The sequence below is a fragment of the Salvelinus fontinalis genome, chromosome 16 (assembly GCF_029448725.1).
Source record: "Salvelinus fontinalis isolate EN_2023a chromosome 16, ASM2944872v1, whole genome shotgun sequence".
NCBI lineage: Eukaryota > Metazoa > Chordata > Actinopteri > Salmoniformes > Salmonidae > Salvelinus > Salvelinus fontinalis.
This window is the reverse complement of record NC_074680.1, coordinates 16548758-16575449: the sequence shown is the minus strand read 5'-3', so window position 1 is coordinate 16575449 and position 26692 is coordinate 16548758. Positions and strand designations below refer to the sequence as shown.

The following is a 26692-nucleotide window of genomic DNA, read 5'->3' as shown; positions in this document are numbered from 1 at the left end:
TTAGTGTAGGTAGAGAGAGAGAGAGAGAGGGAGAGATGGTTTGTTAGTGTAGGTGGAGAGAGAGAGAGATGGTTTGTTAGTGTAGGTGGAGATAGAGAGGGAGAGATGGTTTGTTAGTGTAGATGGAGAGAGAGATGGTTTGTTAGTGTAGATGGAGAGAGAGAGATGGTTTGTTAGTGTAGATGGAGAGAGAGAGAGATGGTTTGTTAGTGTAGATGGAGAGAGAGAGAGATGGTTTGTTAGTGTAGATGGAGAGAGAGAGAGATGGTTTGTTAGTGTAGATGGAGAGAGAGAGATGGTTTGTTAGTGTAGATGGAGAGAGAGAGATGGTTTGTTAGTGTAGGTGGAGAGAGAGAGAGATGGTTTGTTAGTGTAGGTGGAGAGAGAGAGAGATGGTTTGTTAGTGTAGGTGGAGAGAGAGAGAGAGAGAGATGGTTTGTTAGTGTAGATGGAGAGAGAGAGATGGTTTGTTAGTGTAGATGGAGAGAGAGAGATGGTTTGTTAGTGTAGGTGGAGAGAGAGAGAGATGGTTTGTTAGTGTAGGTGGAGAGAGAGAGAGAGAGAGATGGTTTGTTAGTGTAGATGGAGAGAGAGATGGTTTGTTAGTGTAGATGGAGAGAGAGAGAGCACCAGATGTGCAGATTAAACCGGGGGAGGTCACAGACAGATTTGAAGCTGACAGCCAGACAGACTGACAGACAGGCTGTGGGGAGAGAGGATGGAGGGAGGCAGAGGAGGGAGAGAGGATGGAGGGAGGCAGAGGAGGGAGAGAGAATGGAGGGAGGCAGAGGAGGGAGAGAGAATGGAGGGAGGCAGAGGAGGGAGAGAGGCAGAGGAGGGAGAGAGGATGGAGGGAGGCAGAGGAGGGAGAGAGAATGGAGGGAGGCAGAGGAGGGAGAGAGAATGGAGGGAGGCAGAGGAGGGAGAGAGGATGGAGGGAGGCAGAGGAGGGAGAGAGAATGGAGGGAGGCAGAGGAGGGAGAGAGAATGGAGGGAGGCAGAGGAGGGAGAGAGGATGGAGGGAGGCAGAGGAGGGAGAGAGGAGGGAGGGAGGCAGAGGATGGAGGGAGGCAGAGGAGGGAGGGAGGCAGAGGAGGGAGAGAGATTGCTACCCAAATGGAACCGTAATACCAACATAGTGCACAACAATTGACTAGGGCCCGTTAGAGCTATGGTGAAATGTAGTGTACTATATAGGGCCCGTTAGAGCTATGGTGAAATGTAGTGTACTATATAGGGCCCGTTAGAGCTATGGTGAAATGTAGTGTACTACATAGGGAATAGAGTGGTATTTGGCACACAGAGAAAGAGAGAGAGCACTGCAGTAACCCTGGTGTAAAGCTGCTTTCTGCCTGCTGGGCCTCGCTCAGACTTGATTCTGTTTCGTTCTCCTAACGTTTAGGGGTCAACGGTTAGTTCAGCTGTTCCTGTATTAGTGATGATGGGGTCTGGTGGTTTATAATGTATTGGGACCAGGGATGACTAATCTGACCATTTAATATGGCATCTTTAATGACACGTAAGTCATTGTATTAAATAATAAATCGACATGATTTGGTAGAGTTCCAGATGGTCAATAGTAGTGCACTATATAGGGAATAGGGCTCTGGTCTAAAGTAGTGTACTATATAGGGAACAGGGCTCTGGTCTATAGTAGTGCACTATATAGGGAATAGGGCTCTGGTCTATAGTAGTGCAGTATATAGGGAATAGGGCTCTGGTCTAAAGTAGAGTATTATATAGGGAATAGGGTTCTGGTCTATAGTAGTGTACTATATAGGGAATAGGGCTCTGGTCTATAGTAGTGCACTATACAGGGAATAGGGCTCTGGTCTATAGTAGTGCACTACATAGGGAATAGGGCTCTGGTCTATAGTAGTGCACTACATAGGGAATAGGGCTCTGGTAGTGCACTCCATAGGGAATAGGGCCTGGTCAATAGTAGTGCACTATATAGGGTATAGGGTTCTGGTCTATAGTAGTGCACTGTATAGGGAATAGGGATTTCAGATGCAGACCAGGTATTGCAGAAGTCATTGAAGTGTATCCTGAGACACATACAATCTGTCAGTTTATGATAGAGATATCAATCCACAGCCTGTGTACACTACCTGAGCCACTTGTGTGGGTTGTAGACTCCGTCTCATGTGACCAAAACATCAGCCAGGAAGCATAGGAACTGAGAAGTGGTCTGTGGTCACCACCTGAAGAACCACTCCTTTTTTGGGGGTGTCTTGTTAATTGCCTATAATTTCCACCTGTTGTCTATTCCATTTGCACAACAGCATGTGAAATTTATTGTCAATCAGTGTTGCTTCCTAAGTGGACAGTTTGATTTCACAGAACTGTGATTGACTTGGAGTTACATTGTGGTGTTTAAGTGTTCCCTTTATTTTTTTGAGCAGTGTATATAGATTTTAAACCATCTGGAGGTAACATAACATATATAGATATATAGATATATAGATATTAAACCATCTGGAGGTAACATAACATATGTAGATATATAGATATATAGATATTAAACCATCTGGAGGTAACATAACATATGTAGATTTAGATAATAAACCATCTGGAGGTAACATAACATATGTAGATATGTAGATATATAGATATTAAACCATCTGGAGGTAACATAACATATGTAGATATATAGATATTAAACCATCTGGAGGTAACATAACATATGTATATATAGATATTAAACCATCTGGAGGTAACATAACATATGTAGATATATAGATATATAGATTTTAAACCATCTGGAGGTAACATAACATATGTAGATATATAGATATTAAACCTCCATCTGGAGGTAACATAACATATGTAGATATATAGATATATAGATATTAAACCATCTGGAGGTAACATAACATATGTAGATATATAGATATATATATTAAACCATCTGGAGGTAACATAACATATGTAGATATATAGATATTAAACCTCCATCTGGAGGTAACATAACATATGTAGATATATAGATATATAGATATTAAACCATCTGGAGGTAACATAACATATGTAGATATATATAGATATTAAACCATCTGGAGGTAACATAACATATGTAGATATATAGATATATAGATATTAAACCATCTGGAGGTAACATAACATATGTAGATATATATAGATATTAAACCATCTGGAGGTAACAACATATGTAGATATATAGATATATAGATATATAGATATTAAACCATCTGGAGGTAACATAACATATGTAGATATATATAGATATTAAACCATCTGGAGGTAACAAAATATGTAGATATATAGATATATAGATATTAAACCATCTGGAGGTAACATAACATATGTAGATATATAGATATAGATATTAAACCATCTGGAGGTAACATAACATATGTAGATATATATAGATATTAAACCATCTGGAGGTAACAACATATGTAGATATATAGATATTAAACCATCTGGAGGTAACATAACATATGTAGATATATATAGATATTAAACCATCTGGAGGTAACATAACATATGTAGATATATAGATATATAGATATTAAACCATCTGGAGGTAACATAACATATGTAGATATATAGATATATAGATATTAAACCATCTGGAGGTAACATAACATATGTAGATATATAGATATTAAACCATCTGGAGGTAACATAACATATGTAGATATATAGATATATAGATATTAAACCATCTGGAGGTAACATAACAAATGTAGATATATAGATATTAAACCATCTGGAGGTAACATAACATATGTAGATATATAGATATATAGATATTAAACCATCTGGAGGTAACATAACATATGTAGATATATAGATATTAAACCATCTGGAGGTAACATAACATATATAGATATATAGATATTAAACCATCTGGAGGTAACATAACATATGTAGATATATAGATATTAAACCATCTGGAGGTAACATAACATATATAGATATATAGATATTAAACCTCCATCAGTACGGAGGTAGTTTTGTGCCAACAAAAAGAAGGGGTTAAATATGTGTCCAACAAACCAAAATATTCCTGTTGTTTACTATATCTCCTAGACACTTTAAAACCTTATTCCTTATTGTTTTTCTGTCTTTATTGCCATTTGTGAAAGTGTTAGTTAACGTGTTTCAATGGGCTAGTAAGTAGTAAATGAAAAATTCAATATTTTATCTAATATTTTTTTGTACACCTAAAGGGGTCTCTAAATCAAATGGATAAATGATCCCTGCCCCCAACGGCTTAGACTTTTAGATCATCTCTCTTAGAGGTTAAAGAAAAGTATTCCATGCTTCACCAGCTGCCACAGTCAAACAAGGAGGACCTAGTTGGAGAGGGAAGCTATTTCTCTATCAAAGCAAACAATGAGGACCTAGTTGGAGAGGGAAGCTATTTCTCTATCAAAGCAAACAAGGAGGACCTAGTTGGAGAGGGAAGCTATTTCTCTATCAAAGCAAACAATGAGGACCTAGTTGGAGAGGGAAGCTATTTCTCTATCAAAGCAAACAAGGGGGACCTAGTTGGAGAGGGAAGCTATTTCTCTATCAAAGCAAACAATGAGGACCTAGTTGGAGAGGGAAGCTATTTCTCTATCAAAGCAAACAATGAGGACCTAGTTGGAGAGGGAAGCTATTTCTCTATCAAAGCAAACAATGAGGACCTAGTTGGAGAGGGAAGCTATTTCTCTATCAAAGCAAACAAGGGGGACCTAGTTGGAGAGGGAAGCTATTTCTCTATCAAAGCAAACAATGAGGACCTAGTTGGAGAGGGAAGCTATTTCTCTATCAAAGCAAACTGCAGCAGTAGAAGTTCTCCTAACTTGACATGACACGATGTTCTGTTGTGGTTTCGAGGAAGTCAGGGGGTTTTAGTTTTAGATGTACTTCACTCTGAGTCTGTTGTCTTCCAGTGTGTGACATTGTTAAGGGAATGTGACCAGCTAGTGAGAGACTGTGACCAGCTAGTGAGAGACTGTGACCAGCTAGTGAGAGACTGTGACCAGCTAGTGAGAGACTGTGACCAGCTAGCGAGGGAACGTGACCAGCTAGTGAGGGACTGTGACCAGCTAGTGAGGGACTGTGACCAGCTAGTGAGGGACTGTGACCAGCTAGTGAGGGACTGTGACCAGCTAGTGAGGGACTGTGACCAGCTAGTGAGGGACTGTGACCAGCTAGTGAGGGACTGTGACCAGCTAGTGAGTGACTGTGACCAGCTAGTGAGAGACTGTGACCAGCTAGTGAGAGACTGTGGCCAGCTAGTGAGGGAATGTGACCAGCTAGTGAGAGACTGTGGCCAGCTAGTGAGAGACTGTGGCCAGCTGGTGAGTGACTGTGACCAGCTGGCGAGGGAATGTGACCAGCTGGCGAGGGACTGTGACCAGCTGGCGAGGGAACGTGACCAGCTGGTGAGGGAACGTGACCAGCTGGTGAGGGAACGTGACCAGCTGGCGAGGGACTGTGACCAGCTAGCGAGGGACTGTGACCAGCTAGCGAGGGACTGTGACCAGCTAGCGAGGGACTGTGACCAGCTAGCGAGGGACTGTGACCAGCTAGCGAGGGACTGTGACCAGCTAGCGAGGGACTGTGACCAGCTAGCGAGGGACTGTGACCAGCTAGCGAGGGAATGTGACCAGCTAGCGAGAGAATGTGACCAGCTAGCGAGAGGCTCTGACCAGCTAGCGAGAGACTCTGACCAGCTAGCGAGGGACTGTGACCAGCTAGCGAGGGACTGTGACCAGCTAGCGAGGGACTGTGACCAGCTAGCGAGGGACTGTGACCAGCTAGCGAGTGACTGTGACCAGCTAGTGAGAGACTGTGGCCAGCTAGTGAATGAATGTGACCAGCTAGTGAGGGAATGTGACCAGCTAGTAAGGGAATGTGACCAGCTAGTAAGGGAATGTGACCAGCTAGTAAGGGAATGTGACCAGCTAGTGAGAGACTGTGGCCAGCTGGCGAGGGAATGTGACCAGCTGGCGAGGGACTGTGACCAGCTGGCGAGGGAACGTGACCAGCTAGTGAGGGAACGTGACCAGCTAGTGAGGGACTGTGACCAGCTAGTGAGGGAATGTGACCAGCTAGTGAGAGACTGTGCCCAGCTAGTGAGGGACTGTGACCAGCTAGTGAGTGACTGTGACCAGCTAGCGAGGGAATGTGACCAGCTAGCGAGAGACTCTGACCAGCTAGCGAGGGACTGTGACCAGCTAGCGAGGGACTGTGACCAGCTAGCGAGGGACTGTGACCAGCTAGCGAGGGACTGTGACCAGCTAGCGAGGGAATGTGACCAGCTAGCGAGGGACTGTGACCAGCTAGCGAGGGACTGTGACCAGCTAGCGAGGGACTGTGACCAGCTAGCGAGGGACTGTGACCAGCTAGCGAGGGACTGTGACCAGCTAGCGAGGGACTGTGACCAGCTAGCGAGGGAATGTGACCAGCTGGTGAATGAACGTGACCAGCTGGTGAGGGAACGTGACCAGCTAGCGAGGGAACGTGACCAGCTAGCGAGGGAATGTGACCAGCAAACGAGGGAGTGTGACCAGCTAGCGAGGGACTGTGACCAGCTAGCGAGGGACTGTGACCAGCTAGCGAGGGAATGTGACCAGCTAGCGAGGGAATGTGACCAGCTAGCGAGGGAATGTGACCAGCTGGTGAATGAATGTGACCAGCTAGTGAGGGAATGTGACCAGCTAGTGAGGGAATGTGACCAGCTAGCGAGGGAATGTGACCAGCTAGCGAGGGAATGTGACCAGCTAGCGAGGGAATGTGACCAGCGATGGCTGTTTTCCCACCCTCTGCCTGATAGACTACTCACTGCATGGCAGCTGTGTGTCGATGAAATTACTTCTGCTTTGACCTGCATTGCTTGCTGTTTGGGGTTTTAGGCTGGGTTTCTGTACAGCACTTTGAGATATCAGCTGATGTAAGAAGGGCTATATAAATACATTTGATTTGATTTGATTTAGGCTGGGTTTCTGTACAGCACTTTGAGATATCAGCTGATGTAAGAAGGGCTATATAAATACATTTGATTTGATTTCCGCTTTGTCTGCTTATAACAGAGCACAGCTCCAGTTCTGGCACTTTCCAGTCATGGACTAGTTTTATCAAGATTACAAACAGTAGGAACTCCTCTCCTCTGCCAAGTCAATCTACACCAGGCAGGCAGCCAGCCAGCCAACCAGACAGGCAGCCAGCCAACCAGACAGGCAGCCAGCCAACCAGACAGGCAGCCCGCCAGCCAACCAGACAGGCAGCCCGCCAGCCAACCAGACAGGCAGCCCGCCAGCCAACCAGACAGGCAGCCAGCCAGCCAGGCAGCCAGCCAGACACTCCCTACCAAGTTGATTGCTGGCTGGCTTGAGTATCTACCAGAAGTGTGAGCTGATAGGATGAATCTCCTCCGGATGAGTCAGGGAGATTGAGATGAGGAGATTCCATTTGGCAGACAGGCACTAGGTCAGAACATGGGCGGACAGGAGAGGGATCTCACAGGAGAGGGATGTCACAGGAGAGGGATCTCACAGGAGAGGGATCTCACAGGAGAGGGCTCTCACAGGAGAGGGCTCTCACAGGAGAGGGCTCTCACAGGAGAGGGCTCTCACAGGAGAGGGCTCTCACAGGAGAGGGCTCTCACAGGAGAGGGCTCTCACAGGAGAGGGCTCTCACAGGAGAGGGCTCTCACAGGAGAGGGATCTCACAGGAGAGGGCTCTCACAGGAGAGGGCTCTCACAGGAGAGGGCTCTCACAGGAGAGGGCTCTCACAGGAGAGGGATCTCACAAGAGAGGGATCTCACAAGAGAGGGATCTCACAAGAGAGGGCTCTCACAAGAGAGGGCTCTCACAGGAGAGGGCTCTCACAAGAGAGGGCTCTCACAAGAGAGGGCTCTCACAGGAGAGGGCTCTCACAGGAGAGGGCTCTCACAGGAGAGGGCTCTCACAGGAGAGGGCTCTTACAACAGACAGTACATGACACTATATGGTTTGCTTGAGCTGACTCATCCATACGTGCACAATGTTGAACGACATTCCAATAAAATCTCTGAGTTTAATTATCAGTATTCTATTGATTATCAGTATTCTATTGATTATCAGTAGTCTATTGATTAGCAGTATTCTATTGATTATCAGTAGTCTATTGATTAGCAGTATTCTATTGATTATCAGTAGTCTATTGATTAGCAGTAGTCTATTGATTATCAGTATTCTATTGATTATCAGTAGTCTATTGATTAGCAGCAGTCTATTGATTATCAGCAGTCTATTGATTATCAGCATTCTATTGATTATCAGTATTCTATTGATTAGCAGTATTCTATTGATTAGCAGTATTCTATTGATTAGCAGTATTCTATTGATTAGCAGTATTCTATTGATTAGCAGTATTCTATTGATTAGCAGTATTCTATTGATTAGCAGTATTCTATTGATTAGCAGCATTCTATTGATTAGCAGCATTCTATTGATTAGCAGCATTCTATTGATTAGCAGCATTCTATTGATTAGCAGTATTCTATTGATTAGCAGTATACTATTGATTAGCAATATTTTATTAATTCTTGCTCACAGATCAAATGTAGGAAATTTACGTTTAAAAATTGCACTTAAAAATAGCATAAAAAATGAGTCTAAACAAACTGTAATACAGGACATGAATAGAATACGAGACGCTTAACATTTCAGGACATGAATAGAATACGAGACGCTTAACATTACAGGACATGAATAGAATACGAGACGCTTAACATTTCAGGACATGAATAGAATACGAGACGCTTAACATTTCAGGACATGAATAGAATACGAGACGCTTAACATTTCAGGACATGAATAGAATACGAGACGCTTAACATTACAGGACATGAATAGAATACGAGACGCTTAACATTTCAGGACATGAATAGAATACGGGACGCTTAACATTTCAGGACATGAATAGAATACGAGACGCTTAACATTTCAGGACATGAATAGAATACGAGACGCTTAACATTTCAGGACATGAATAGAATACGAGACGCTTAACATTTCAGGACATGAATAGAATACGGTTTGACAACAGTAGAGTGGTGTTTCTCTGTTATTTTGTGATGATAAGCCTTTGTGTTCGTTGTTTCTGTGTCGTCAGTCTGCATGTGACCGTGCTTACAAGTGTGTCAGCATCATTATAATGAGTGGCGTACAGTTGTGTTATCAGTGTTAACAGTAGTGTCTCTAGAGGCAGGGTCTAGCAGTGTCCCTAGAGGCAGGGTCCAGCAGTGTTAACAGTAGTGTCTCTAGAGGCAGGGTCCAGCAGTGTTAACAGTAGTGTCTCTAGAGGCAGGGTCCAGCAGTGTCTCTAGAGGCAGGGTACAGTAGTGTTAACAGTAGTGTCTCTAGAGTCAGGGTCCAGTAGTGTTAACAGTAGTGTCTCTAGAGGCAGGGTCCAGCAGTGTCTCTAGAGGCAGGGTACAGTAGTGTTAACAGTAGTGTCTCTAGAGTCAGGGTCCAGTAGTGTTAACAGTAGTGTCTCTAGAGGCAGGGTCCAGCAGTGTTAACTGTAGTGTCTCTAGAGTCAGGGTCCAGTAGTGTTAACAGTAGTGTCTCTAGAGGCAGGGTACAGTAGTGTCTCTAGAGGCAGGGTCCAGCAGTGTCTCTAGAGGCAGGGTCCAGCAGTGTTAACAGTAGTATCTCTAGAGGCAGGGTCCATGGAGGGTACAGCAGTGTTAACAGTAGTGTCTCTAGAGGCAGGGTCCAGCAGTGTTAACAGTAGTGTCTCTAGAGGCAGGGTCCAGCAGTGTTAACAGTAGTATCTCTAGAGGCAGGGTCCAGCAGTGTTAACAGTAGTGTCTCTAGAGGCAGGGTCCAGTAGTGTTAACAGTAGTGTCTCTAGAGGCAGGGTCCATGGAGGGTACAGCAGTGTTAACAGTAGTGTCTCTAGAGGCAGGGTACAGTAGTGTCTCTAGAGGCAGGGTCCAGCAGTGTTAACAGTAGTGTCTCTAGAGTTAGGGTCCATGGAGGGTCCAGCAGTGTTAACAGTAGTGTCTCTGGAGGCAGGGTCCAGCAGTGTTAACAGCAGTGTCTCTAGAGGCAGGGTCCAGCAGTGTCTCTAGAGGCAGGGTCCAGTAGTATCTCTAGAGGCAGGGTCCAGCAGTGTTAACAGTAGTATCTCTAGAGGCAGGGTCCATGGAGGGTACAGCAGTGTTAACAGTAGTGTCTCTAGAGGCAGGGTCCAGTAGTGTTAACAGTAGTATCTCTAGAGGCAGGGTCCAGTAGTATCTCTAGAGGCAAGGTCCAGCAGTGTTAACTGTAGTGTCTCTAGAGGCAGGGTCCAGTAGTGTCTTTTGAGGCAGGGTCCAGCAGTGTTAACAGTAGTATCTCTAGAGGCAGGGTCCATGGAGGGTACAGCAGTGTTAACTGTAGTGTCTCTAGAGGCAGGGTCCAGCAGTGTTAACTGTAGTGTCTCTAGAGGCAGGGTCCAGTAGTATCTCTAGAGGCAGGGTCCAGCAGTGTTAACTGTAGTGTCTCTAGAGGCAGGGTCCAGTAGTGTCTCTAGAGGCAGGGTCCAGCAGTGTTAACAGTAGTGTCTCTAGAGGCAGGGTCCCCTAGTGTCTCTAGAGGCAGGGTCCAGCAGTGTTAACAGTAGTGTCTCTAGAGGCAGGGTCCATGGAGGGCACAGCAGTGTTAACAGTAGTGTCTCTAGAGGCAGGGTCTAGCAGTGTTAACAGTAGTGTCTCTAGAGGCAGGGTCCAGCAGTGTCTCTAGAGGCAGGGTCCAGCAGTGTTAACAGTAGTATCTCTAGAGGCAGGGTCCATGGAGGGTACAGCAGTGTTAACAGTAGTGTCTCTAGAGGCAGGGTCCAGTAGTGTTAACAGTAGTATCTCTAGAGGCAGGGTCCAGCAGTGTTAACTGTAGTGTCTCTAGAGGCAGGGTCCAGCAGTGTTAACAGTAGTGTCTCTAGATGCAGGGTACAGTAGTGTTAACAGTAGTGTCTCTAGAGGCAGGGTCCAGCAGTGTTAACAGTAGTGTCTCTAGATGCAGGGTACAGTAGTGTTAACAGTAGTGTCTCTAGAGGCAGGGTCCAGCAGTGTCTCTAGAGGCAGGGTCCAGCAGTGTTAACAGTAGTATCTCTAGAGGCAGGGTCCATGGAGGGCACAGCAGTGTTAACAGTAGTGTCTCTAGAGGCAGGGTCTAGCAGTGTTAACAGTAGTGTCTCTAGAGGCAGGGTCCATGGAGGGCACAGCAGTGTTAACAGTAGTGTCTCTAGAGGCAGGGTCCAGCAGTGTCTCTAGAGGCAGGGTCCAGCAGTGTTAACAGTAGTATCTCTAGAGGCAGGGTCCATGGAGGGTACAGCAGTGTTAACAGTAGTGTCTCTAGAGGCAGGGTCCAGTAGTGTTAACAGTAGTGTCTCTAGAGGCAGGGTCCAGTAGTGTTAACTGTAGTGTCTCTAGAGGCAGGGTCCAGTAGTGTCTCTAGAGGCAGGGTCTAGCAGTGTTAACAGTAGTGTCTCTAGAGGCAGGGTCCATGGAGGGTACAGCAGTGTTAACAGTAGTGTCTCTAGAGGCAGGGTCCAGTAGTGTCTCTAGAGGCAGGGTCCAGCAGTGTTAACAGTAGTGTCTCTAGAGGCAGGGTCCAGCAGTGTTAACTGTAGTGTCTCTAGAGGCAGGGTCCAGTAGTGTCTCTAGAGGCAGGGTCCAGCAGTGTTAACAGTAGTGTCTCTAGAGGCAGGGTCCAGCAGTGTTAACAGTAGTGTCTCTAGAGGCAGGGTCCAGCAGTGTTAACAGTAGTATCTCTAGAGGCAGGGTCCAGCAGTGTTAACAGTAGTGTCTCTAGAGGCAGGGTCCAGTAGTGTCTCTAGAGGCAGGGTCCAGCAGTGTTAACAGTAGTGTCTCTAGAGGCAGGGTCCAGTAGTGTCTCTAGAGGCAGGGTCCAGCAGTGTTAACAGTAGTGTCTCTAGAGGCAGGGTCCAGCAGTGTTAACAGTAGTGTCTCTAGAGGCAGGGTACATGGAGGGTACAGCAGTGTTAACAGTAGTGTCTCTAGAGGCAGGGTACAGTAGTGTTAACAGTAGTGTCTCTAGAGGCAGGGTCCAGTAGTATCTCTAGAGGCAGGGTCCAGCAGTGTTAACAGTAGTATCTCTAGAGGCAGGGTCCAGCAGTGTTAACAGTAGTGTCTCTAGAGGCAGGGTCCAGTAGTGTCTCTAGAGGCAGGGTACATGGAGGGTACAGCAGTGTTAACTGTAGTGTCTCTAGAGCACAGGTGTCAAACTCATTCCACGGGGGGCCGAGTGTCTGCTGGTTTTCTCTCCTACCTTATGCTTGATTGATGAATTAACATCACTAATTAGTTAGGAACTCCCCACACCTGGTTGTCTAGGGCTTTATTGAAAGGAAAAACCAAAAACCTGCAGACACTAGGCCCTCCGTGGAATGAGTTTGACACCCGTGCCCTAGAGGCAGGGTCCATGGAGGGCACAGCAGTGTTAACAGTAGTGTCTCTAGAGGCAGGGTACCGCAGTGTCTCTAGAGGCAGGGTCCAGTAGTGTCTCTAGAGGCAGGGTCCAGCAGTGTTAACAGTAGTGTCTCTAGAGGCAGGGTCCAGCAGTGTTAACAGTAGTGTCTCTAGAGGCAGGGTCCAGCAGTGTTAACAGTAGTGTCTCTAGAGGCAGGGTCCATGGAGGGCACAGCAGTGTTAACAGTAGTGTCTCTAGAGGCAGGGTCCAGCAGTGTCTCTAGAGGCAGGGTCCAGCAGTGTTAACAGTAGTATCTCTAGAGGCAGGGTCCATGGAGGGTACAGCAGTGTTAACAGTAGTGTCTCTAGAGGCAGGGTCCAGTAGTGTTAACAGTAGTGTCTCTAGAGGCAGGGTCCAGTAGTGTTAACTGTAGTGTCTCTAGAGGCAGGGTCCAGTAGTGTCTCTAGAGGCAGGGTCTAGCAGTGTTAACAGTAGTGTCTCTAGAGGCAGGGTCCATGGAGGGTACAGCAGTGTTAACAGTAGTGTCTCTAGAGGCAGGGTCCAGTAGTGTCTCTAGAGGCAGGGTCCAGCAGTGTTAACAGTAGTGTCTCTAGAGGCAGGGTCCAGCAGTGTTAACTGTAGTGTCTCTAGAGGCAGGGTCCAGTAGTGTCTCTAGAGGCAGGGTCCAGCAGTGTTAACAGTAGTGTCTCTAGAGGCAGGGTCCAGCAGTGTTAACAGTAGTGTCTCTAGAGGCAGGGTACATGGAGGGTACAGCAGTGTTAACAGTAGTGTCTCTAGAGGCAGGGTACAGTAGTGTTAACAGTAGTGTCTCTAGAGGCAGGGTCCAGTAGTATCTCTAGAGGCAGGGTCCAGCAGTGTTAACAGTAGTATCTCTAGAGGCAGGGTCCAGCAGTGTTAACAGTAGTGTCTCTAGAGGCAGGGTCCAGTAGTGTCTCTAGAGGCAGGGTACATGGAGGGTACAGCAGTGTTAACTGTAGTGTCTCTAGAGCACAGGTGTCAAACTCATTCCACGGGGGGCCGAGTGTCTGCTGGTTTTCTCTCCTACCTTATGCTTGATTGATGAATTAACATCACTAATTAGTTAGGAACTCCCCACACCTGGTTGTCTAGGGCTTTATTGAAAGGAAAAACCAAAAACCTGCAGACACAAGGCCCTCCGTGGAATGAGTTTGACACCCGTGCCCTAGAGGCAGGGTCCATGGAGGGCACAGCAGTGTTAACAGTAGTGTCTCTAGAGGCAGGGTACCGCAGTGTCTCTAGAGGCAGGGTCCAGTAGTGTCTCTAGAGGCAGGGTCCAGTAGTGTTAACAGTAGTGTCTCTAGAGGCAGGGTCCAGTAGTATCTCTAGAGGCAGGGTCCAGCAGTGTTAACAGTAGTATCTCTAGAGGCAGGGTCCAGTAGTGTCTCTAGAGGCAGGGTCCAGTAGTGTCTCTAGAGGCAGGGTCCAGTAGTATCTCTAGAGGCAGGGTCCAGCAGTGTTAACAGTAGTATCTCTAGAGGCAGGGTCCAGTAGTGTCTCTAGAGGCAGGGTCCATGGAGGGTACAGCAGCGGTATGAGTCACTTCACTCTGTTTCATTTGATCTTGATCTTCACCCGTTGATTTTCCGATGCTTCCAACAGGTTGAAAATGCACAACTGTATTCATTACCAATCACTGATTTCACTGATGTCTCTTTCCTCTCCGTTCTGCACCAAGCACTCCTATCTGGACTGGGAAACATCCCTGATTCTGCAAAATATAGCAGGGAAGCCCTCTCACTTGCTGACCAAGGTGACTCCTCCTTTCTCTACCTCCTCCTGCATGCTGTCAGGTTCTCTGCTTCTCTACCTCCTCCTGCATGCTGTCAGGTTCTCTGCTTCTCTACCTCCTCCTGCACGCTGTCAGGTTCTCTGCTTCTCCCTATCCTCCTGCACGCTGTCAGGTTCTCTGCTTCTCCCTATCCTCCTGCATGCTGTCAGGTTCTCTGCTTCTCTACCTCCTCCTGCACGCTGTCAGGTTCTCTGCTTCTCCCTATCCTCCTGCATGCTGTCAGGATCTCTGATTCTCTACCTCCTCCTGCATGCTGTCAGGTTCTCTGTTTCTCTACATCCTCCTGCATGCTATCAAGTTCTCTGCTTCTCTACATCCTCCTGCATGCTGTCAGGTTCTCTGCTTCTCTACATCCTCCTGCATGCTATCAGGTTCTCTGCTTCTCTACATCCTCCTGCATGCTGTCTGGTTCTCTGCTTCTCTACATCCTCCTGCATGCTGTCAGGTTCTTTGCTTCTCTACCTCCTCCTGCATGCTGTCAGGTTCTCTGCTTCTCTACATCCTCCTGCATGCTGTCAGGTTCTCTGCTCCTCTACATCCTCCTGCATGCTGTCAGGTTCTCTGCTTCTCTTCATCCTCCTGCATGCTATCAGGTTCTCTGCTTCTCTTCATCCTCCTGCATGCTATCAGGTTCTCTGCTTCTCTACATCCTCCTGCATGCTGTCAGGTTCTCTGCTTCTCTACATCCTCCTGCATGCTGTCAGGTTCTCTGCTTCCCCCTGCATGCTGTCAGGTTCTCTGCTTCTCTACATCCTCCTGCATGCTGTCAGGTTCTCTGCTTCTCTACCTCCTCCTGCATGCTGTCAGGTTCTCTGCTTCTCTACATCCTCCTGCATGCTGTCAGGTTCTCTGCTTCTCTACATCCTCCTGCATGCTGTCAGGTTCTCTGCTTCTCTACCTCCTCCTGCATGCTGTCAGGTTCTCTGCTTCTCTACATCCTCCTGCATGCTGTCAGGTTCTCTGCTTCTCTACATCCTCCTGCATGCTGTCAGGTTCTCTGCTTCTCTACCTCCTCCTGCATGCTGTCAGGTTCTCTGCTTCTCTACATCCTCCTGCATGCTGTCAGGTTCTCTGCTTCCCCCTGCATGCTGTCAGGTTCTCTGCTTCTCTACCTCCTCCTGCTGTCAGGTTTTCTGCTCCTCTACATCCTCCTGCATGCTATCAGGTTCTCTGTGATTTGTTGCTTTTCCATCTCAATCTCTCACTCCCTCCCCCTGCTCGGTCAACTGCAGTTCCATGAATGTGGAGTGTTTATGACTGTACTGTGTGTGTACCATGTGGTTTACCAATACCATTAGAATGGATTGTATGCTGTATGTGTTTTACCATAAGAATGCATTGTACCTGGACTGAGCCAGCTACCCCACACCATGTCCTGTCTGGACTGATCCAGCCACCCCACACCATGTCAACATGTCCTGTCTGGACTGATCCAGCCACCCCACACCATGTCAACATGTCCTGTCTGGACTGATCCAGCCTCCCCACACCATGTCAACATGTCCTGTCTGGACTGAGCCAGCTACCCCACACCATGTCAACATGTCCTGTCTGGACTGATCCAGCCACCCCACACCATGTCAACATGTCCTGTCTGTACTGGACTGATCCAGCCACCCCACACCATGTCAACATGTCCTGTCTGGACTGATCCAGCCACCCCACACCATGTCAACATGTCCTGTCTGGACTGATCCAGCCACCCCACACCATGTCAACATGTCCTGTCTGGACTGATCCAGCCACCCCACACCATGTCAACATGTCCTGTCTGGACTGATCCAGCCACCCCACACCATGTCAACATGTCCTGTCTGGACTGATCCAGCCACCCCACACCATGTCAACATGTCCTGTCTGGACTGACCTAGCCACCCCACACCATGTCAACATGTCCTGTCTGGACTGAACTGACCCAGCTACCCCACACCATGTCTTCATGTCCTGTCTGGACTGATCCAGCCACCCCACACCATGTCAACATGTCCTGTCTGAACTGACCCAGCCACCCCACACCGTGTCAACATGTCCTGTCTGGACTGATCCAGCCACCCCACACCATGTCAACATGTCCTGTCTGAACTGACCCAGCCACCCCACACCATGTCAACATGTCCTGTCTGGACTGAACTGACCCAGCTACCCCACACCATGTCTACATGTCCTGTCTGGACTGATCCAGCCACCCCACACCATGTCAACATGTCCTGTCTGGACTGAACTGACCCAGCCACCCCAGACCATGTCAACATGTCCTGTCTGAACTGATCCAGCCACCCCAGACCATGTCAACATGTCCTGCCTGGACTGACCCAGCTACCCCACACCATGTCAACATGTCCTGTCTGGACTGAACTGACCCAGCTACCCCACACCATGTCTTCATGTCCTGTCTGGACTGATCCAGCCACCCCACACCATGTCAACATGTCCTGTCTGAACTGACCCAGCCACCCCACACCGTGTCAACATGTCCTGTCTGGACTGATCCAGCCACCCCACACCATGTCAACATGTCCTGTCTGAACTGACCCAGCCACCCCACACCATGTCAACATGTCCTGTCTGGACTGAACTGACCCAGCTACCCCACACCATGTCTACATGTCCTGTCTGGACTGATCCAGCCACCCCACACCATGTCAACATGTCCTGTCTGGACTGAACTGACCCAGCCACCCCAGACCATGTCAACATGTCCTGTCTGAACTGATCCAGCCACCCCAGACCATGTCAACATGTCCTGTCTGGACTGAACTGACCCAGCTACCCCACACCATGTCTACATGTCCTGTCTGGACTGATCCAGCCACCCCACACCATGTCAACATGTCCTGTCTGAACTGACCCAGCCACCCCACACCATGTCAACATGTCCTGTCTGGACTGACCCAGCCACCCCACACCATGCCAACATGTCCTGTCTGGACTGAACTGACCCAGCTACCCCACACCATGTAAACATGTCCTGTCTGGACTGAACTGACCCAGCTACCCCACACCATGTCAACATGTCCTGTCTGGACTGACCCAGCCACCCCACATCATGTCAACATGTCCTGTCTGGACTGAACTGACCCAGCCACCCCACACCATGCCAACATGTCCTGTCTGGACTGAACTGACCCAGCTACCCCACACCATGTCAACATGTCCTGTCTGGACTGAACTGACCCAGCTACCCCACACCATGTCAACATGTCCTGTCTGGACTGACCCAGCCACCCCACATCATGTCAACATGTCCTGTCTGGACTGAACTGACCCAGCCACCCCACACCATGCCAACATGTCCTGTCTGGACTGACCCAGCTACCCCACACCATGTCAACATGTCCTGTCTGGACTGAACTGACCCAGCTACCCCACACCATGTCTACATGTCCTGTCTGGACTGAACTGACCCAGCTACCCCACATCATGTCAACATGTCCTGTCTGGACTGACCCAGCCACCCCACATCATGTCAACATGTCCTGTCTGGACTGATCCAGCCACCCCACACCATGTCAACATGTCCTGTCTGGACTGATCCAGCCACCCCACACCATGTCAACATGTCCTGTCTGGACTGACCCAGCCACCCCACACCATGTCAACATGTCCTGTCTGGACTGATCCAGCCACCCCACACCATGTCAACATGTCCTGTCTGGACTGATCCAGCCACCCCACACCATGTCAACATGTCCTGTCTGGACTGACCCAGCCACCCCACACCATGTCAACATGTCCTGTCCTGTCTGGACTGATCCAGCCACCCCACACCATGTCAACATGTCCTGTCTTGAATGATCCAGCCACCCCACACCATGTCAACATGTCCTGTCTGGACTGATCCAGCCACCCCACACCATGTCAACATGTCCTGTCTGGACTGATCCAGCCACCCCACACCATGTCAACATGTCCTGTCTGGACTGATCCAGCCACCCCACACCATGTTTACATGTCCTGTCTGGACTGATCCAGCCACCCCACACCATGTCTACATGTCCTGTCTGGACTGATCCAGCCACCCCACACCATGTCTACATGTCCTGTCCTGTCTGGACTGACCCAGCCACCCCACACCATGTCAACATGTCCTGTCTGGACTGACCCAGCCACCCCACACCATGTCAACATGTCCTGTCTGGACTGATCCAGCCACCCCATACCATGTCAACATGTCCTGTCCTGTCTGGACTGACCCAGCCACCCCACACCATGTCAACATGTCCTGTCCTGTCTGGACTTACCCAGCCACCCCACACCATGCCAACATGTCCTGTCTGGACTGACCCAGCTACCCCACACCATGTCAACATGTCCTGTCTGGACTGAACTGACCCAGCTACCCCACACCATGTCTACATGTCCTGCCTGGACTGAACTGACCCAGCTACCCCACATCATGTCAACATGTCCTGTCCTGTCTGGACTGACCCAGCCACCCCACACCATGTCAACATGTCCTGTCTGGACTGATCCAGCCACCCCACACCATGTCAACATGTCCTGTCTGGACTGAACTGATCCAGCCACCCCACACCATGTCAACATGTTCTGTCTGGACTGATCCAGCCACCCCACACCATGTCAACGTGTCCTGTCTGGACTGATCCAGCCACCCCACACCATGTCAACGTGTCCTGTCTGGACTGACCCAGCTACCCACACCATGTCAACATGTCCTGTCTGGACTGACCCAGCCACCCCACACCATGTCAACATGTCCTGTCTGGACTGATCCAGCCACCCCACACCATGTCAACATGTCCTGTCTGGACTGATCCAGCCACCCCACACCATGTCAACATGTCCTGTCTGGACTGACCCAGCCACCCCACACCATGTCAACATGTCCTGTCCTGTCTGGACTGATCCAGCCACCCCACACCATGTCAACATGTCCTGTCCTGTCCTGTCTGGACTGACCCAGCCACCCCACACCATGTCAACATGTCCTGTCTGGACTGACCCAGCCACCCCACACCATGTCAACATGTCCTGTCCTGTCTGGACTGATCCAGCCACCCCACACCATGTCAACATGTCCTGTCCTGTCTGGACTGATCCAGCCACCCCACACCATGTCAACATGTCCTGTCCTGTCTGGACTGACCCAGCCACCCCACACCATGTCAACATGTCCTGTCTGGACTGATCCAGCCACCCCACACCATGTCAACATGTCCTGTCTGGACTGACCCAGCCACCCCACACCATGTCAACATGTCCTGTCTGAACTGATCCAGCCACCCCACACCATGTCAACATGTCCTGTCCTGTCTGAACTGATCCAGCCACCCCACACCATGTCAACATGTCCTCTCCTGTCTGGACTGATCCAGCCACCCCACACCATGTCAACATGTCCTGTCTGGACTGATCCAGCCACCCCACACCATGTCAACATGTCCTGTCTGGACTGATCCAGCCACCCCACACCATGCCAACATGTCCTGTCTGGACTGATCCAGCCACCCCACACCATGTCAACATGTCCTGTCTGGACTGATCCAGCTACCCCACACCATGTCAACATGTCCTGTCTGGACTGATCCAGCTACCCCACACCATGTCAACATGTCCTGTCTGGACTGATCCAGCCACCCCACACCATGTCAACATGTCCTGTCTGGACTGATCCAGCCACCCCACACCATGCCAACATGTCCTGTCTGGACTGATCCAGCCACCCCACACCATGCCAACATGTCCTGTCTGGACTGATCCAGCCACCCCACACCATGTCAACATGTCCTGTCTGGACTGATCCAGCCACCCCACACCATGTCAACATGTCCTGTCTGGACTGATCCAGCCACCCCATGTCAACATGTCCTGTCTGGACTGATCCAGCCACCCCACACCATGCCAACATGTCCTGTCTGGACTGATCCAGCCACCCCACACCATGCCAACATGTCCTGTCTGGACTGGACTGATCCAGCCACCCCACACCATGCCAACATGTCCTGTCTGGACTGATCCAGCCACCCCACACCATGCCAATATGTCCTGTCTGGACTGATCCAGCCACCCCACACCATGTCAACATGTCCTGTCTGGACTGACCCAGCCACCCCACACCATGTCAACATGTCCTGTCTGGACTGACCCAGCCACCCCACACCATGTCTACATGTCCTGTCCTGTCTGGACTGATCCAGCCACCCCACACCATGTCAACATGTCCTGTCCTGTCTGGACTGATCCAGCCACCCCACACCATGTCAACATGTCCTGTCCTGTCTGGACTGATCCAGCCACCCCACACCATGTCAACATGTCCTGTCCTGTCTGGACTGACCCAGCCACCCCACACCATGTCAACATGTCCTGTCTGGACTGATCCAGCCACCCCACACCATGTCAACATGTCCTGTCTGAACTGATCCAGCCACCCCACACCATGTCAACATGTCCTGTCCTGTCTGAACTGATCCAGCCACCCCACACCATGTCAACATGTCCTCTCCTGTCTGGACTGATCCAGCCACCCCACACCATGTCAACATGTCCTGTCTGGACTGGCCCAGCCACCCCACACCATGTCAACATGTCCTGTCTGGACTGATCCAGCCACCCCACACCATGTCAACATGTCCTGTCTGGACTGATCCAGCCACCCCACACCATGCCAACATGTCCTGTCTGGACTGGCCCAGCCACCCCACACCATGTCAACATGTCCTGTCTGGACTGATCCAGCCACATTTACATTTACATTTACATTTAAGTCATTTAGCAGACGCTCTTATCCAGAGCGACTTACAAATTGGTGCATTCACCTAATGACATCCAGACATCCCACACCATGTCAACATGTCCTGTCTGGACTGATCCAGCCACCCCACACCATGTCAACATGTCCTGTCTGGACTGATCCAGCCACACCATGTCAACATGTCCTGTCTGTACTGGACTGATCCAGCCACCCCACACCATGCCAACATGTCCTGTCTGGACTGATCCAGCCACCCCACACCATGCCAACATGTCCTGTCTGGACTGGACTGATCCAGCCACCCCACACCATGCCAACATGTCCTGTCTGGACTGATCCAGCCACCCCACACCATGCCAATATGTCCTGTCTGGACTGACCCAGCCACCCCACACCATGTCAACATGTCCTGTCTGGACTGACCCAGCCACCCCACACCATGCCAACATGTCCTGTCTGGACTGGACTGATCCAGCCACCCCACACCATGCCAACATGTCCTGTCTGGACTGACCCAGCCACCCCACACCATGTCAACATGTGTCCTCTGTAGCTGTTCCAATAACCAGTCAGCTGACTGACTCATCTGTTTGTCCCTCTCTCTTTCTCACCTTCTCTCTTTTCTTGTCATTCCTGACACACTTTTATCTGAGAAGCGTTTTTTTTTGTCTTTCATCATCGCTCTCTTTCTCTCTCTATCTACACAGCAGGCCATCATGACATTTATTTCCCCAAAATGCACCTGTTCTGTTCTTCTCTACCTTGTCTCCGATCACCCTCCACTGACTGACTCTTTGTTTTTGTTCTATTGATGTGTTGAATAATTCACAACTCTGAGAAGTTCAGAAGGTACACATAGTCCAGTCACACACACACACACACACACACACACACACACACACACACACACACACACACACACACACACACACACACACACACACACACACACACACACACACACACACACACACACACACACACACACACAGGATTTGACCGGGAAGACAAAAAAACATTAACTCAACACAGTTAGACAAAAGAGATGAGAACGAGCTAGTCCAAGCAAAGACGAAAGTGATTGATGTGTGATAGCGTGGTTGTGTTAGTGAGTGACTACACTGAGAGAACATTGACAGGTCTACTCACAGTGCTTGGAGAGGAAACATTAAATGTGCCAGTGGATGACCGGGCTTGTCAGGAGAGAGTATACCACCTCAGTCACCGGCTTCATCAATAAGTGCATCGACGACGTCGTCCCCACAGTGACCGTACGTACATATCCCAACCAGAAGTCATGGATCACAGGCAACATCCGCACCGAGCTAAAGGCTAGAGCTGCTGCTTTCAAGGAACGGGACACTAATCTGGACGCTTATAAGAAATCCCGCTACGACCTCCGACAAATCATCAAACAGGCAAAGCCTCAATACAGGACTAAGACTGAATCCTACGACACCGGCTCTGACGCTCGTCGGATGTGGCAGGGTTTGCAAACTATTACGGACTACAAAGGGAAACCCAGCCGCGAGCTGCCAAGTGACACAAGCCTACCAGACGGGCTAAATGTCTTCTATGCTCACTTCGAGGCAAGCAACGCTGAATCATACATGAGTGCACCAGTTGTTCCGGACGACTGTGTGATCATGCTCTCCGTTGCCAATGTCAGCAAGACTTTTAAACAGGTCAACATTCACAAAGCCGCGGGGCCAGACCGATTACCAGGGCGTGTACTCTGAACATGAGTGGACCAACTGGCAAGTTTCTTCACTGACATTTTCAACCTCTCCCTGACCGAGTCTGTAATACCTACATGATTCAAGCATACCACCATAGTCCCTGTGCCCTAGAACGCCAAGGTAACCTGCCTAAATGACTACCGACCAGTAGCACTCACGTCGATAACCATGAAGTGCTTTGAAAGGCTGGTCATGGCTCACATCAACACCATCAACCCAGAAACCCTAGACCCACTCCAATTTGCATACCGCCCCAACAGATCCACAGATGATGCAATCTCTATTACACTCCACAATGCCCTTTCTCACCTTGTAAACATTTCTAAAAACATCATTCTACTTTGACATTATGGGGTATTGTGTGTAGGCCAGTGACACAAAATCTCAATTTAATCATTTTTAAATTCCGGCTGTAACACAAGAAGGGAGGGAGCGGGAGATCATTATCACAACAGAGAGAGAGAGAGAGAGAGGGATGAGTCTGTGTGTGTGTGGTGTTGGCACAGCCAGCCCGTCCTCCCTCTCTACCTCCTGGAAGCTCCTCACCGGGCAAGGACGGTACGGACGGTACAGACGGTAATGGACTAACTGGATTGGTTTACTAACTACAGGAAATACAACAACATGAAGTTATTTTATTATGGGATACTGTTCCTGTTTTGAGGAAGTTCTTTGGAGCTGAGAGGAATAACTAACTGCTTTTATATGGAAGAGAGAACAGCTTCTCTACTGCGGAGAATTGGTTCAAAATGTAGCTTAATCCGAATACTAATCTGTGAGAATATGAAACACCGGGGGGGTGATTTTAACAGTAGCCGTCTCTGAAAAGACAAGACACTTCTGTTTGGACGACAATGTAACAGATCTTATACCGAAGACGCACTTCAATTCTAAACTGGGGAATATATGTTCTGTTCCACAAAGGAACACAGAAACGTTGCCTCGTGTAGATAGAGATCGTCACAATGACATCTTGTTGGATAAGCCAGGTAAGTGAGAGACAAGCGATGGTGTGAGGGAGGTGGAGGGTCTCACCTGAGGGGGGGGGGGGGAAGCCAGGTAAGTGAGAGAGCAGCGATGGTGTGAGGGAGATGGAGGGTCTCACCTGAGGGGAGGGGGCTGTGTGGACTCTGTAATGGTGCGGTGTGTGTGTGAGGACATATCTGTAAAGTATTTGTGTTATGTGTGTGTGTGTGTGTGTGTGTGTGTGTGTGTGTGTGTGTGTGTAGGAGGAGCAGGTTGCCAAGAAGAAGGCAGAGAAGATCCGCGTGGCTTTGGAGAAGATCAAGGAGGCCCAGGTTAAAAAGGTGAGTTTACCTGACTGACTCCTGCTACTAGGTAGCTGCTATTCCTACTAAATAGACAGGTTAAAAAGGTGAGTTTACCTGACTGACTCCTGCTGCTAGGTAGCTGCTATTCCTGGCTTCACTGGTCTACACAGAGGATTAGTGATGAAGACTTGATGTAACCAGGCTCTGACGCCCTACTCTGTTATATGGCTCAGGTCACTGCAGGCTGGACCCCAGGCTCTCTCCCTCTCTCTCCCTCTCTCTCTCTCCCTCACTCTCTCTCTCTCCCTCACTCTCTCTCTCTCCCTCACTCTCTCTATCTCTCCCTCTCTCTCTCCCTCTCTCTCTCCCTCTCTCTCTCCCTCTCTCTCTCTCCCTCCCTCTCTCCCTCCCTCTCTCCCTCCCTCTCTCTCCCCCTCTCTCTCCCCCTCTCTCTCCCCCTCTCTCTCCCTCCCTCTCTCTCCCTCTCCCTCTCTCTCTCCCTCTCCCCCTCTCTCTCCCCCTCTCTCTCCCCCTCTCTCTCCCCCTCTCTCTCCCCCTCTCTCTCCCTCCCTCTCTCCCTCCCTCTCTCCCTCCCTCTCTCCCTCCCTCTCTCCCTCCCTCTCACTCTCTCTCCCTCCCTCTCACCCTCACTCTCTCTACCCCTCTTTCTACCCAACTCTCTCTCGCTCTCTCTCTCTCTCCCTCTCGCTCTCTCGCTCCCTCTCTCGCTCTCTCTCGCTCTCTCTCCCTCCCTCTCACCCTCACTCTCTCTACCCCTCTTTCTACCCAACTCTCTCTCCTCACACTCTCTGTCTCTCCTCACGCTCTCTCTCTCTCCTCACGCTCTCTCTCTCTCCTCACGCTCTCTCTCTCTCCTCACGCTCTCTCTCTCTCCTCACTCTCTCTCTCCTCACACTCTCTCTCTCTCTCACACTCTCTCTCCTCACTCTCTCTCTCTCTCTCTCTCTCTCCTCACACTCTCTCTCTCTCTCTCTCTCCTCACACTCTCTCTCTCTCTCTCTCTCTCTCTCTCTCTTCACTCTCTCTCTCTCCACACACTCTCTCTCTCTCTCTCTCTCCACACATACTCTCTCTCTCTCTCTCTCTCTCTCTCTCTCTCTCTCTCTCCTCTCTCTCTCCTCTCTCTCTCCTCTCTCTCTCCTCTCCTCTCTCTCTCTCCTCTCTCTCTCTCCTCTCTCTCTCTCTCTCTCCTCTCTCTCTCTCTCTCTCTCTCTCTCTTGTTCTTTACTATGAGAAATTCTGACTGTTCCTGTTTTGGAGCTGAGAGGAATAACTAACTGCTTTATATGGAAGAGAGAACAGCTTCTCTACTGCAGAGAATTTGTTCAAAATGTAGCTTAATCCGAATACTAATCTGGGAGAATATGAAACTACGGGGACGTTGGGAGTTGCAGCGATGGGACAACACTGTAACTACCAATTGGATCCCACAAAATTGGGGAGGAAAAAAATGTGTGAAAAAAATGTGTGATCCGTATGTGACCAGTATGTGATCAGTATCGGGGCGGCAGGGTAGCCTAGTGGTTAGAGTGTTGGGCTAGTAACCAGCAGGTAGCCTAGTGGTTAGAGCGTTGGACTAGTAACCAGCAGGTAGCCTAGTGGTTAGAGCGTTGGACTAGAAACCAGCAGGTAGCCTAGTGGTTAGAGCGTTGGACCAGTAACCAGCAGGTAGCCTAGTGGTTAGAGCGTTGGACTAGTAACCAGCAGGTAGCCTAGTGGTTAGAGCGTTGGACTAGAAACCAGCAGGTAGCCTAGTGGTTAGAGCGTTGGACTAGTAACCAGCAGGTAGACTAGTGGTTAGAGCGTTGGACTAGAAACCAGCAGGTAGCCTAGTGGTTAGAGCGTTGGACTAGTAACCGAAAGGTTGCAAGTTCGAATCCCCGAGCTGGCAAGGTAATAATCTGTTGTTCTGCCCCTGAACAAGGCAGTTAACCCACTGTTACTAGTCCGTCATTGAACATAAGAATGTGTTCTTAACTGACTTGCCCTGTTAAATAAAGGTAAAATACATTTTTTTAAATGTGACCCGTATGTGACCCGTATGTGATCCGTATGTGACCCGTATGTGATGTAAAGTTAGCCTGATGTCTTATCCTGTGTGTGACCCGTATGTGACCAGTATGCGACCCGTATGTGACGTAAAGTTAGCCTGCTGTCTTATCCTGTGTGTGATCAGTATGTGACCAGTATGTGACCAGTATGTGACCAGTATGTGACCCGTATGTGACGTAAAGTTAGCCTGCTGTCTTATCCTGTGTGTGACCCATATGTGACGTAAAGTTAGCCTGCTGTCTTATCCTGTGTGTGACCCGTATGTGACGTAAAGTTAGCCTGCTGTCTTATCCTGGGTGTGACCCGTATGTGACGTGAAGTTAGCCTGCTGTCTTATCCTATATGTGACCCGTGTGTGACGTAAAGTTAGCCTGCTGTCTTATCCTGTATGTGACCCAAATGTGACGTAAAGTTAGCCAGCTGTCTTATCCTGTGTGTGGTCCGTATGTGACGTAAAGTTAGCCTGCTGTCTTATCCTGTATGTGACCCGTATGTGACGTAAAGTTAATTTGCTGTCTTGTCCTGTATGTGACCCGTATGTGACGTAAAGTTAGCCTGCTGTCTTATCCTATATGTGACCCGTATGTGACGTAAAGTTAGCCTGCTGTCTTATCCTGTATGTGACCCGTATGTGACGTAA

The 26692-nt window shown here is 49.1% G+C and overlaps 1 protein-coding gene across 1 annotated transcript in view; it reads left to right on the top strand.

The window, feature by feature from the left end:
* Window positions 1–26692, top strand: part of LOC129812713 (ras-associated and pleckstrin homology domains-containing protein 1-like) — a 262711-nt gene that overhangs the window by 160268 nt on the left and 75751 nt on the right. Inside the window, exons 7-8 of the mRNA XM_055864530.1 lie at window positions 14141–14215; window positions 23938–24015. Coding sequence (XP_055720505.1) covers window positions 14141–14215; window positions 23938–24015 — 153 coding nt within the window. The remainder of the gene's footprint in view (window positions 1–14140; window positions 14216–23937; window positions 24016–26692) is intronic.